This window comes from Alosa pseudoharengus, unplaced genomic scaffold (genome assembly GCF_046254945.1).
Source record: "Alosa pseudoharengus isolate Yale_2024_CS ecotype anadromous, Long Island Sound unplaced genomic scaffold, YU_APseudo_1.1 YU_APseudo_1.1_scf_2, whole genome shotgun sequence".
Lineage (NCBI taxonomy): Eukaryota > Metazoa > Chordata > Actinopteri > Clupeiformes > Clupeidae > Alosa > Alosa pseudoharengus.
Window position 1 is genome coordinate 10808172 of NW_027468663.1, and position 14159 is coordinate 10822330.

General features: G+C 42.0%; 1 protein-coding gene and 1 long non-coding RNA gene across 3 annotated transcripts; one reads left to right on the forward strand and one right to left on the reverse strand.

Moving 5' to 3' along the window:
• Positions 1-3089: 3089 nt before the first annotated feature.
• On the forward strand, positions 3090-8534 carry LOC143133798 (uncharacterized). Of its 2 annotated transcripts, XM_076293660.1 has the most exons (9): positions 3090-3674; positions 4334-5015; positions 5188-5636; positions 5732-5808; positions 5902-6079; positions 6228-6304; positions 6473-6575; positions 7049-7173; positions 7381-8534. In XM_076293660.1, exons 1-8 carry the CDS (start codon positions 3279-3281, stop codon positions 7061-7063), a joined length of 1977 nt encoding a protein of 658 aa, XP_076149775.1. In that variant the 5' UTR covers positions 3090-3278; the 3' UTR covers positions 7064-7173; positions 7381-8534. The 2 variants fall into 2 exon arrangements, with proteins under 2 accessions (XP_076149775.1, XP_076149774.1); XM_076293659.1 differs by having other exon boundaries at positions 6228-6575.
• Positions 8535-8621: 87 nt separating this feature from the next.
• LOC143133799 (uncharacterized) lies at positions 8622-11224 on the reverse strand. The gene is made up of 3 exons (XR_012988554.1): positions 10614-11224; positions 10338-10417; positions 8622-9947 (listed from the first exon to the last, which is right to left on the reverse strand). It is a non-coding gene; the product is annotated as an uncharacterized LOC143133799 (long non-coding RNA).
• Between the last annotated feature and the right edge of the window lie 2935 nt (positions 11225-14159).

A 14159-nucleotide genomic window follows, 5' to 3' on the forward strand; every position in this document is an offset into this window, starting at 1 on the left:
CTGTTGACTAAAAATAGAAAAAGAAAGAGGGAAGAGGAGATGGCATGTCAAAGGGATGCAACAGCAGTTAAATAAGTGGACGGTGAAAGGCAACATGTAGGATTTAAAGTGATGACGTCTGTACTTGGAGGCTTGCAAATACGAATGTTAACAGACTAACTAGCGTTTGTTAAGCATAATGCCGATTGAAACATAGCCTATTCCATTCAGATAGCTAGGTGGCTACCATGCTCATACTGCACTTTTAATGGCCAACTGCAAACAGAAATGTCATGCTAGCACTAACTCATTACATTTTTCCATATCCTAACAATGAAGGCTCCTTGTAATAACTTAATATTGTGTTGTCAATGTGGTGCAAACAAACAAGGCTAGAGTGCCTATCACTATCAGCCTTATCCATTGTGAGCATTAGCTGGCAAAAGGACGTTATGAGAACCGTTTAGACTCTCTTAAAGTGACAATGCACCATTTATCAATACTTATCAAGTATAACATCAAGTTAAACATCAAATTGGCAGCATTTCTTTAAAAACATATTCAATAGACACTAATACACAGTAATAGTGTAAATTATTGGTCTTTTGTTTTGCTTTAGTTTGTGTGTTTTTTTTTTTTTGGGGGGGGGGGGGGGCAATATTGTTGTTGCATACCCCTCAAAAATGGGTAGTTGCGCCCCTGGTCGGAGTGGTCGTCTATGATAACGGGAGGTCCTCCAGTAGGTGCCCGTGCTTCCATGGCGGTTTCAGTTGTGCCTCCTCCTCCTTTAGCAACAAACAAGCGCTGAAATAGAGCGCGCAGCGTGCGGAGCGTGGGTAATGCAATCTAGGAGCAGTGATTCGACACTTTTCACTCTCGGTTATATTTCTCCGTCTTACAATGCGTTGAAATGGTCAAATTGTGATTAACTGAAAGCTTGGGATCTCAGCTACAAAATGTATTCAATGTCAACAAATGATCCCTTGTTTTGAGTTATTTATGATTAAAGTGGTGTTGTGCATGTGTGCCAACCTGCCCCATGCACGGGGTTGGTTGGCACATGTAGTTGGGGTTGGTTGGAACACCTATGTTATAGTCCTTTGCAGTACTCCTTTTGGTTTTGTTTGAAGTGCTCATCTATATCACTGCCTGTAGGGCTTTGCTGATGTCTACCGATTTTTTTTAACTTCAATTGTTTAAAAATGTCTGAAATGCTTCCAAATGTAAAACTATGTTCAGTAATTACAATAACAATGTTAAAATAAAGATTGATGATGTTTTTATGCATAAAATACAAAGTTTATAGATTTGTCACAAAATAGCCATAGGGAATGTATGTGCCAACCAACCCCAAAATCAGTGTGCCAACCTGCCCCGCCCACATTAGGTCGAACTTTTTTGCACAAATGTTAGCCTGCTAATATCAGTCATCTCAGGTTTTCAAACTTCATTTTAAATTATAGATGAGTCCCCTAGCAATCAATTATAATCAATTGATTATATCCTGAATTATATCCCTAACTATTAGCCTACCCTTCTAGGATGTATTTAGTGGGAGGTGCATATTCTAAGTTTTGACACTACAAAATTAAAAAGTTGTTCTCACCTAAAGGGTTAATGACCTGGAGACCAGTTACATACGTGAGTTTACGCAACTCAATAAGGCCGTCAGTTTAGTGTTGTAATTTTGTTGCAGCTCCCTCTAGTAGCCTGGATATTAACAGTGTTTCAACCTGCCCCTGTTCCAACCAGCCCCTATTTGTACTCCGTTACATTACAACACTGCATGGGGGTCATTTAGTGACTGTACACTCATTGCCCTGTAGATGGAGGTGTTGAGAGAAGGGTTGTTGGAAGAAGATACTGTCTCACATGCACTCTTTCCATCACTCTGCGTTGTGTATAGTGGAAGAATGATGGACGCCACAACCGACCTTTGCTTTGATATTTATTGCTCTCTGAGATGACAAAAGAAAGAAAATAATCAGGCATCGAGAGAGCCAGGCGCATCACAACTCCTCTGTCGTGGGACAGTTGCAAAAGAGCTACAAGTCGACAATAGTCACACAAGTTTACATAAGAAAATATTCAATATTCAAACAAATATAAAATATGTGGCATACCTGAGATGACAAAAGAAAGAAAATAATCAGGCATGGAGCGAGCCAGGCGCATCACAACTCCTGCCAAACAGACCAGGTAAACCACTTATTAAAACACCGACATCAATGAATTTATTGAAGCCACATGTCATAACTCAGCTAGCAGCACACTAACTAGACTAATGCAGCACGCAGGAGTTTTGAGAAGTACCTCAGTGATTACAAGGAAGAAACCATGACTAAGTTTACAGTCTTAACTAAAGAACGCAGTTTTGGTCAGGACGGTGAGTTCAGCTAAAAAAAATGTCCATTTTTAAATCAATAGTCTAGCTCAGGGGTGTCAAACATACGGCCCGCGGGCCGGAGGCGGCCCGCTAGATGGTTTAATCCGGCCCCAGACTTGTAGAGAATACATTTCTGAGGATGTCAAAAAAAGTAAATCTCTAGCCCATTCCTGTGAGGAGTTATGAATTTTCAAAGAAATAACCGAAATGCTCAATTCAGCCGCTAGGAGCAGCCAAAAAACAAAAAAAAAGTTTGGAGTTGACTGGTCCTGTGCTGTCAGTTTGGCTACATGGTCGGGAGAAAAGCAGGCATTGCGACAAAATTCAGAGACTAAGTGCAGCCTGCAAACGGAGGACAAGATGTTTGGGCATTTTATTGTAGCCTATTTTGCACCAGGTAGTGTTGTGTTGTAAAACACTAAACTTGGATCATGTTATACGTGTGGTTGTGCAAACTGTAAATTTAATCAGGTCGCGAGGTCTGACAACGTCAGTTTGACTGTTTTCGCAGTGATAATGGCATTCTCTCTGGCTTACCATACCACGCTCTAGTACGGTGGTTAAGCCGAGGTGCCGTACTCAAGCGTTTCTTTGAACTACGAAAGGAAATTGGACAGTTCTTGGAGAAAAAAGGCAGACCAGTAGGAATTTAAATGCCCGGAATGGGTGCGGAATCTTAGCCTGACGTAGTCATACTCAATTCTAGTCAGAATTTGAGTCTGATACTGCTCCATAGAGCTGTGATTATGGGGCGTGTTTCAAACGAACCAGGAAAAAAAATGCCTCTGCACTCAATTGGATAGACCTACAACCAATAAGAGCAACGGAGTGTGTGACGTATGTTAAGCGACGCATAGTTGTTGTCAACAGAACTCAACTGCACGCTGGAAAAGAAGTAGCCTAGAATAAGAAGATGAGCGTGAACGATTTTTGCCGGTGTTGCAAAAAGAATGTAAGGATACAAGGAGTCATTCAACACACGAACCTCATTTTTGAGAAAAACAATAAAGGCGAATGCACATACGAACAAGTTCTCCGTTTAGGATTACAACTCTACAAAACGTCAAATAAATCGCATCGCATTTGTCGGTCCTGTCAGAACGTTATAACACGGTTGGAACGCGACATGCTTGTGTTAAAAAAATGGGCAGACGACGAAGGAGACCAGCCTGAAGAACCGTCTTCATCTGAGGCATCAGAGAAAAGAGACCGGGAGCCTACTCCTTCCAAGACGCCCAGGACTCTGAAGAAGTTCTGCCCCAATCCGTCAACTCCAACCGGTACAAAAACGCGAAGAAGCATTACAGAGGTAAGGTTGTTAATACATTTCTACTTCTTATGATATGACTATGAGAATAACCTCGATTGCCAAGTTTCACATGAGTTAATAGTTAGTCATGATTATTGTCCAATGTGATAAACACTGTGCATTCCCACACTCCTCATTTCCGTGTAATCTATCTATGATTAAATCATCTAGTCATATTTTGACATGGTAGCCTAGTGTGTATTCTGGAAGCCAGCCCGAATTTGAGTGTAGTGTGAGCAAATGTTACCAGGATAAACTTGCACCTGATGTGTAAGTTGGCCTCTGTCACTTTGTCAATATTTAGAAACTTCATTTTGTAATGGACTAGCATGTTATCCAACCCCCACTCTGTGCTCTGCACCTCTGTGGGGGGTGGGCAGTGTTTCTCTGACAAGGCACAGAGTATCTTGTTGTGATCAGCTCTGGAATTCCTTGTAGTGTGTCCCAACCCCCACTTCTGTGCTCTGCACCTCTGTGGGGGGTGGGTACCTCTGTGGGGGGTGGCCAGTGTTCCACTGACCTTGCTCTGACCTGCTCAGCAATTGCATCTGGTGTCACCATATTTAACAGTCTGTATATTTCAATGTATTGTCAATGCACATTATACTTATTAGGCTACACTGTAATTCTTCACACTGATACATTATCTTATATTTCAGGTTGTCACCCATTTCCCATCACAGACTGTTGCCAAGGTATGTCCTCCAGAAGATGCCTCAATAGTGAACAGCATCAATAAGAAAAAATGGGCAACAGCTGCAAAGTTAATGTTGAAGCATAAACACCTAGTTGAGGAAATAAAGGTGCACATCCTGGAGCTAATAAGCAACGAATGCAAACATATCTGTAATCCAAACAACGGTTTCATCCTGTGGAAGTCATCTCCGGATGATCTGAAAGCCTTTTCATTTACCAGCTTAGAGGCAGACCTAAAACGTTTTTCACCATTCCTCTTCTCAATTCTCACAACTGTCACCAACCACTCTAAAACTGCAACTTGTGCAGCAGCTTCCATTGCTTTGAGAGGAAGAGAAGCACACCTGTCAGCCTTTGCATACTACCTATGTAGTATTCTACATTATGGTGGGGCGAAAAAAGCAGTGTTTGAAAGACTGAGCAAAATGGCCATAACAACAACTCACCAAAATTCTGTAGAGAAGCAGAAGGAGTTGGCACTCCTATGTGGTGGGTCTCTAAAAATGTTAAAGGTCCAGAATGAAGTTTTCCTGAACTCTGAAGCGGAAGGAAACATTGATGTTGGTCAGAGAGTGGACTCCAGCGAAGACCAAAGCACAAGTGATCCGAAGGAGCCACTTAACATGGAAGAGCTTCACTTGTCAGGTGAGATGACAAATGACCAATATATAGAAACACAACAAGCACATCAAATTCTGTGTCGTCTTGAATGTTATGTGTCTATGTATTGATTAATGCTACTACTACTACTACTAGTAATAATAATAATAATAAGTCTTTGTTTTTAAATTGTTATTACTTTTTTCTTTTCCTGCAGATGACATGGCTACGCTACCTTTCAACAGTTTAAGTGACTCTGAAGCAGCAGAGCTAGGCTTGAGCTCCTCGGCTTCTCCGATCACCCACCCCACTCCTCCACAAACATACTCCATAATATTTGACAATTTGGACTTTTTCATGCGCGCACATCATCAGTCCACCCACCACAGCAATAAATCCATACACTGGATTCATCATATTGCAGTCCAAGATAGAATCTCAACATATCACCTTAGCAATGACAGACCGGACTGTGACATCCTTCAGTACGACCTCTGCAACTCACTCCCCGGACCAGAAATCCAAGACTATATGCGACGTGAGTTCATTGTTCTTGGAAGCCGCATCCTTACCGAGTACCTGGCTGTTTTTAAACCCTTCAAGATATTAGTGGTTCACCACATGCCACATCAATATACAGAGGACATGGCTAAGTGCTCCACTGATGTAAGTAATGAGTTAAATCTGTAAAATACAACTAAATACACATAATTTCAACTCAAACATTACTGCAATGTCATCTGTTTTTTTTATTCTCAAAGTACCCTCTGGGACTGCTCTTCAAGGACGAAAACAAAACGTCAGATTTGGTGGACACACTTCGCCACCTTCAGAAAGAGTAAGAATAAAATCAGGCTCCACTGTCACTCTTTGGCAGGAGAAGGGCTGTATTGAAACGTATAATTCCCCCGTTTGTGTGTAATCCATTTAGGTATGTGCCAAAGGGACCAGACGGGTTGTCAAATGTATTAGTCGGAGGTGACCGGCTGACCGAGGGGAACTGCAGAAACATACAATGGGCCTTCTCAGATGGTGCTACAAAGGAAGACCGACTGGAAGGTCTCATCTTTAAGTTTGAGGACTGGCATGCCATCAGAAACCTCTTTGAAGTGAGTAACTATAGAATGATGTTGATTAGTAACAAAATAAAAGTATCACACCACTACTTTAGATGATTTTGAGATAGATTACTTGAAGGGCTTGTGTGTGAAGTTATGTTTATCCTTTGTTAATCACAAGTCTTCAATGTTGTTTAAGATCTATCATCGGATTTTCTATGATGGTGCATCCTCAAAAGACCATGGCACACTTCTTGCCAACATGACGAAGTTGAGGTACAACGTCTGCTATCTGCAATACCATGAATACATACATTGTACAATTATTACTGTTGTTTTAACCGTCCACTTTGTCATCACATTATGCTTGTCTTTACAGTCTAAACAATATTGTTGTTAACTACAGTGATTATAAGTACTCTGTGTTGACCATGCTTTCCACAGTTCTTTCACAGAAATCCAGTCTGGATATTTCATGAATTGGGTTGTTATGGGATGGGGAACACAGTACTGCTATCATGAACGCAGCTGTGCTGTTCTCCGTATGGTATGTTTTCAACTTAATGCATGTTTTCACTAACTGTGTGTGGGCATTTGAGGCTTTTCAAGATAGTTGATGGTTAGTTGGTTAGTTTCAGCAGTGCTAAAGAGCACACTGGACGCACAATATTCTTATTGTACCTGTGCGAAAGACTGTTTTTAACACATTAACATATGAGCATGCGGGCGTGTGCGTGAGCGTGTGTGTGAGCGTGTGTGTGTGTGTGAGCGTGTGTGTGAGTGTGTGCGTGTGTGTGAGCGAAGTAGTGGTAGCATAGAGGTTAAGGACCTGTTCGGCATGCAAAAAAGTTGTGGGTTCAATGCCCTTAGTCATTATCCTTGTCATATAATTGACATAATAAATGACTGGATGAAAGCGTCTGCTACATTAATAAATGTAAATGTCTGTGAGAGATGGAAAGAATAACACTGAGAAAACTATGTCAACCATTCGCTAAACTATGTATTTCTGTTACATAGGTGCAGCAATGCTAAACAAGGTCCTCATGCAGCTTACAATGCCTATAAGGAATTTGTGCATAAGGACACCACTGCACTCTTCCTAGCTGCTGCAATGGAACTCTTTGGGTTGCAGGATGTGACAGGTAAATTGGCACTTGGCATCACATTCATAGTTTAGAACTAGCATTTATCACATCAATACATGTATCTATATGTTACTGCTGTAAAATGTAATTGTCAAAATTGTACACTTTGATAAAAGTTAGTATCCAATATTATAACCATGACTTATATCTCTGCATTTACACTGCTGGTGGTTAGAAGTTAAACATTTTATTCTGTGCTAACAGAAATTCCAGATGGGTTTGTCCCGCTGGATGTTAACAACGGATTGCCACAACTGAAGAGGAGCTGGCTGCATGAGAAGGTTGGGCAGGTTGTGGACACCTTTGTCATGATGACGGGCGTGACAGAAGCTGCAACTCAAAGGCAGGCTACGACACAGCAGAGGCAGCAGTTTCCGTGTCGTGCAGACGGGTGTGGCAATATGTATGTATACGCCAAGGCAAGGGAAACACATGAGAAGAAGAAGCATGGTCTTGTGGCTCCATCAGACTCTTCTTCAGAAAATGTGAGTCCGACGAACCAAGACCACCAAAAACATCACGCAGAAGCCAGACTTGGCTTTGGGTTCTTCCTGCTAGACCTGCAGGATGCAGTGAGGGAAGGGGATGGTGAAAGGCTGATGAGACTGTACAAAGTTGCCCTGCTTTTCTACAAAGCGTACGGGCACAGCCAGTATGCCTATAGCACCTTCCTTCTGACACTGCAGATAAATGTCACTCTGTCCCCACGCATGGCACACAGTGTGACATGGAACAGATTTTGGAATGGCAGAGGGAGAAAGGGGAAAAATATTCCACTTGACCTCCACCTGGAACATCTAAACAATTTTCTCAAATCATTTATGAGAGGCTTGGGACCAAACATGTCAGAAATGTCAGCAGCCAGAATCAGTAGGTCCATTGGCATCGTCAAGGAGCTAATGGACAAAACGGACACAGAGCTGGAGCTGACAAGGCCGACTGGCATTCATCATGTGGCCCGAGAACAGGAGGACGTTTTAACACTGGTCAATGTTTTCAGGGAGACACAACTTTTCAAAAATCACCCAGGCAGGCAGTATCATGCATTCCCAAATTTCCAGAGAAACTTATTGGCAAAGCTAAATTACCAGGAGTTATGGAGGTGGATGAAGTCCAAAATAATGGACTGGCGAAATGTGCCTATTTAAATAGCAATGTAAATGTGAAATGTAAAATGGTGATGGTAATTTGTAAATAGTGTTTTCATAAATGACAATGTAAATAATTTATTTTTAATATAATAGTTTATAATAGTAGCATCCACATTCTTGAAACCTTTATTTTTGTGTGTTTTCTTATTGGTTGTATGTTCAAAGTTCAGAGTATATCTTCAAACATTACCTATTAAGTGTAGATATTAAAAATCTTTAATGACATGTCTTATTGTTTGTCTATTAAATGCAGAAACATCACCAACCAGTAGAGAAGTATAAACAATTTAAATTTTATTCAAAAACATGAATGTAACAGGTAAAAAAAAAAGTATTTGCACAACAACAGAACCCTGAAGCTAGAAGTTTGAGCCTGAATTTGAAGCTAGTCTGAGATCTTCAACATTGACAAGCCTGATTCCAAGCTACTTGGTGATGATTGTATCTCATCCTCATCCTCGTCATCAAAGTAACCAGTGTAATCCATGTCAACCTGAACACGGTCATCCTGAACCACACTGTCATCAAACAAATTCGTTTGACTCTGTTCGACGTCATCAAAAACCTCATGCAGAATTCGTAGTATCTCTTTTGCATGTTCCAGTTTGTATGTAGGGAGATTATGGATAATGAAGTCCAGGTCAAATATCTGTGTGCACTGTTCTAAAACCGCATCAATGAGTTCATCTCCAAAACCAGTGCAGGCTGTGTCGACTGTGTAAAGTGGTATGTTTGTATGGTCCTGAAGTAAACTACTCCTGTAAGTTTGTAGCAGTTCCCTGATCAAAAGTTTGTCCTCAGGTGTGACCATTCTGTGTTTGTGGTGTGATGAAACCTCCCCTTGAAAGTGTTCATATTTGGGGATTGGCTCCCCACAACCTTCAGGTTCACAAGAACAAACAGAATGGCAGTGAGTGCAGCACAGATGTCCTGGATGAACAGATGTGGTGTGTTCCTCGAAATGGCAGTACAAAGCTTTCCGCAGACAACTAGTGACTCCAGTCTCAAGTACCGTCTTAACTGCTGGGTCAAGCTTTGTATGCTGTTTGACAGCATAAACAATCGCATGTGCCTGCAACCCACCTCTGCCTGCCCTCCCGACCTGCTGAACCATGGCTTCCACATCATCTGGCAACCCATACATAACAATGTGTGATACGTTGGGAAAATTTAGGCCCATCCCAAGAGCTGTTGTTGCCACCACAACTCGGCAGCTACCCTGTCCACTCAGAGATGATAGCACTCTGTTCTTATTCTGAGGGAGTGTCTGGCTGTGGAACATGCCTATAAGCAGGTTTTCAACCTTTTTCTCAGGGTCTCGGTCAACCCAGGAATCTTCACCGAGTTCTCCCTTCAAATGGCAGAACACTCTGCCAACTGCCTTCACGGTTTTGCAGTAGATAATTACTGGCAACATGGAGATACCTTTTTCTTTCACATCCCTCACAATCCAGTGTAGGCACTCCAGTGTATGGCCAGGTACTTTAATCAGACCCAGTCTGATGTTTGTTCTGTTTGGGCTCAGAGCCAAAATGATTGGATTGTCCATCTGAAGCTGTTTCATAACCCTGGCTCTGGATTCCCGATCAGCAGAAGCAGTCAATGCCAGCACAGGTGTACCTGGAATATATAGCAGTACAAAAAGCAACCAATAAGTAACAGTAAAAATAAGAAATGAGTAGTATCATTTAGTACTTTTTAATGACTGTACTGACATCTAAAAAGAATACATCACTTATAAGGGGTACAGTGACTACCAATATGGGTATGGTGCTTGAGTACATAAAGCAACACCCAAATGAATGGTCAATTTGCATCTGAATGGGCAACCAGTTGGCCACTTGGCCAGTGCGAATGCAAATGAAAAACCGGTTTTGGGGGAGAGTGGTTAGTGTTTAGAAGTGGACAGGTTCCTGTAATGCAACTGATTTCAATTAAAGTGGTGAATTACACTATGTGTAGAAAACATCGAAGACAGAACATGCAGTAAGTCTACTGTTTTGTACTTACCAGCTTTAACTAAGGATCTAAGTTCTCCCAACTTGGCAAAGCTGTCGCGAAATGGCGTCTGCCCTTTTGCAGCCTGACCCCTGATAGGAAAAAAAAGAGTAACCTACATTAGAATGTTTTAACAGCTAGTTATTTCGCTACAATCACACTAACATTAAGATTGTACCAAGTCTGAATTAGCGAACGTACAACGTTACCTACTATGTTTACAACATGGGATTCATATCACGACATTGCGAGTTATTTACTAAGTCAGACAGTCAGATTATCTCTTACCATTTGTAAGTTAGATGAACTTCGTCCACGACGATACCCATAACGTTGGCTTGAAAAACATCGGAGCCTAGCATGTCCCTCCACTTGTTGTTCAGCAGCCAGGATTCCGGGCTTCCGAAAAGGAGCTGGCAACGACCGCTGGCTATATCCACCTCGTCGTTCACGCCGAGTTGCATCGCCGTGATGCCCATTTCAGTTGCTTCTTTCACTTGGTCCTCCATGAGTGCGACCAAAGGAGAAACAACAATGACCAATGGGTTTTCATTGTGTCCCATCTTCTTAGCGACCAACGGAGCCAGCTGATAAATTAAACTTTTGCCGAATCCCGTAGGAAGGACGCCAAAAACATCTTTCTTTTCAACAAATGCCTTGATCGCGTTTCTCTGTTCCTCTTTTAAAATTAATTTGCTGTCGATATCTTCTAGAACAGACCTAATAGCAGAATCTACACACCTCAACTCTCCAGCGGCAGCCATCGTTGTTGTAAACGAATTCAACCCAAGCGCGCTTTGGTGACGTGGTTGATTACGTTACTGTTGATCATCTGTCCATCATCGTATAAAGCCCGCCCTGACAATTTGATTGGCCCGCCAGATATTGGGCGAGCATACTCGCGCTACCATTGAGCAATGCCAGACCGAACTTCCCGACCTCAAACGTTGTGGGCGGGACTAAGTTCGGAATGGCACCCAGGCTAGCGGAATCTGGCCTTTATGGTGGATATTACATAGCACCGCCACCTAGCCTACAAAATTATTTGATCTGATGTAACCTAATCGTATTGTTGATCGTATTGCTCATGCACTGCTAACTTATGTTTGTTAATTTTATTTTTCATACATTTGCACGTTTACATTTTTAAGGCAGGATGTTTACTTTCTTCATAGCTCCCACTTGAGTTTAGTGTGGTGAGTTGGTTCAGGTGGTCAGATGTAAAAATGTAGGCCTATCCACTCAACTATAAAATAAACCAGTTGTTCATGAGAGTGAAATGCATTTTATTTCAATTCCATTGGCCTCTCTGAATAAATGTGTAATAATCTAATATATCACTTGTGATCAGTGATTATGTAGGCTACAAATGTAGGCTGAAGGGGTAAAGCATAGCCTACTGAAAAAAACTAACCTGGAGATTTGGAGCTGTCAAAGGATATTTTGCAATTATTTCACTGGTCCGGCCCACTTGAGATCAGATGGGCTGTATGTGGCCCCTAAACCAAAAAGAGTTTGACACCCCTGGTCTAGCTGTTAGCTTAGAATTGTATGCGCGAGTTTGTGTGTGTGTGTGTGTGTGTGTGTGTGTGTGTGTGTGCGCGCGCGTCTCCCTCTCCCTCCTGTGTCATATAATGTGTCATATAAAGGCCAATGTTATTATGTAAGCAACTTAACTTAAAATTCAGATTGACAGAATCTCCTGTTTTCCCGGGGAGTGCGCGAGTGTGTTTGTGTTTTTTTAGAAGTGGGGTTTGTTGGTTTGTAGTGGACACCTTCTGCTAACCAGTGCCTAAGGCTGCAGATTAACTGTAACTCTTTTCTGTGAGGATGGACACTGGTTTTCAGCAGCCCTCACAACCCCACACCACCACCCCACCCCTTCCTGTGAGGATGGACACTGGTTTGCAGCGGCCCTCACAACCCCACACCACCACCCCGCCCCTTCCTGTGAGGATGGACACTGGTTTTCAGCGGCCCTCACAACCCCCCCACACCACCACCCCACCCCTTTCAAGTGTGCATATTGTATATAGTTCTCTGCAAACCTATGGTGGCATCATTCCTTCAGTGTGAATATTGTATATAGTTATCTGCAGACCTACTGTATGGTGGCATTATGCCTTCAGTGTGCATATTGTATATAGTTCTCTGCAAACCTATGGTGGCATCATGCCTTCAGTGTGTCTTAACAACCACACATAACATGTATTATATTATATTGATATTTTATTGTATTTCTCTAAATGCATACTTGACTGTAGATAGATTTATGAGTAAAGTTACCAACACAGGAAATGTTCTATTTTGTCTTTATTATTTTGTCAGAATGCACCAGAATGCTTTGTTTGTATGTGAAAATCACAAACCCCACCCCCCTAAAATTAAATGAAATCATATTGGACATATTGTGACTCTCTAACTCTTATTATGACCGCCGCGCAGCGAAGCGGCGGTCATATAGGTTTAGTCAGATTTTTTTTTCTTTTTTTTTTTTTCGCATGCCCAAATTTCCGTCAATGAGTCCCGGGACACTGAAAGACCGGGGTACACGAAACTTGGTGGGCATGTAACCCCACATGGATAGCATGGAACCATCGTTTTTCGTTTTGATCTGTAGCCCCCCCGCTGGACTGGACCCCCCGAAAGGAGGGTAGGGCAGACACAGTTTTCTGTGAATATCTCGAAAACCGTAGGGTTTAGGAGGACCATTTTTTTTTGGTATGTTGATCTCAAGAGGCCATGTCAACCCATTCAATAACCACTCATTTCATGTATAGCGCCACCTAGTTAAACACAAAAAAGTAAAAATGAGGTGTTGTAATCGCAGGTATCTGTGACCTAACATAGTCAAAACTGCACGAAATTGGAAGTGTAGGATCATTATGACACCCTCTGAATGCACGCCAAGTTTCGTGGAATTCCGTTCATGGGGGGCCACACAATAAATTAATTTATGTTACTATACACCAACTGGCCTGTAGGTGGCCGGAGACAGTTTTCTGTGAATATCTCGAGAACCGTAGGGCCTAGCAGGTCCACCTTTTTTATGTATGTTGGTCTTAAGGGGGCATGTCAACCCATCCCATTACCACTTATTTCATGTATAGCGGCACCTAGTTAAAAATTAAAAAGCAAAAAATTAGGTGTTTTCATCACAATATCTCTGGCTGACAAGGTCAAAACTGCACGAAATGAAAAGTGTAGGATCATTATCACACCCTCCGAATGCATGCCAAGTTTTGTGTACTTTCGTTCATGGGGGGCCTTACAATAAAATAATTTATGTGTACATTTAGTGACGTACACCAACAAGGATTCCCGGGACACTGAAAGACCGGGGTACACAAAACTTGGTGGGCATGTACCCCCACATGGATAACATGGAACCGTCATTTTTCATTTTGATCTGTAGCCCCCCCGCTGGACTGGACCCCCCAAAAGGAGGGTAGGGCAGACACAGTTCTCTGTGAATATCTTGAGAACTATAGGGCCTAGGATGACCATTTTTTTCCGTATGTTTGCCTCCAGGGGTCATGTTAACCCATTTCATGTGCACACATGTGCACAAACAGATACACACACACACACACATACATTCACAGTAATCATACGTATGACACATACTCACACAGTAGACATATACGCTTGCATGCACAGGCACATACGCAGGCACACACACAAGCACGCACACACACAACATAAACATAACACAAACAATCAAGAATTTCTCAGAATTATGAATAGGCAAGATGGAGGTGGGGTTGTATAAAATGAATTTTACATGTGAAATCTATGAACTAATAATGTTTTGGTACTTGTTGTCTAGCAGAT

Excerpts from the sequence above, each read along its gene's own strand:
- LOC143133798 (XM_076293659.1), top strand. The coding sequence starts at position 3,279 with ATGAGCGTGAACGATTTTTGCCGGTGTTGCAAAAAGAATGTAAGGATA. Across the intron at positions 5,016-5,187 it reads GGAAGAGCTTCACTTGTCAG|ATGACATGGCTACGCTACCT; the intron begins GTGAGATGACAA and ends CTTTTCCTGCAG. Across the intron at positions 5,809-5,901 it reads CTTCGCCACCTTCAGAAAGA|GTATGTGCCAAAGGGACCAG; the intron begins GTAAGAATAAAA and ends TAATCCATTTAG.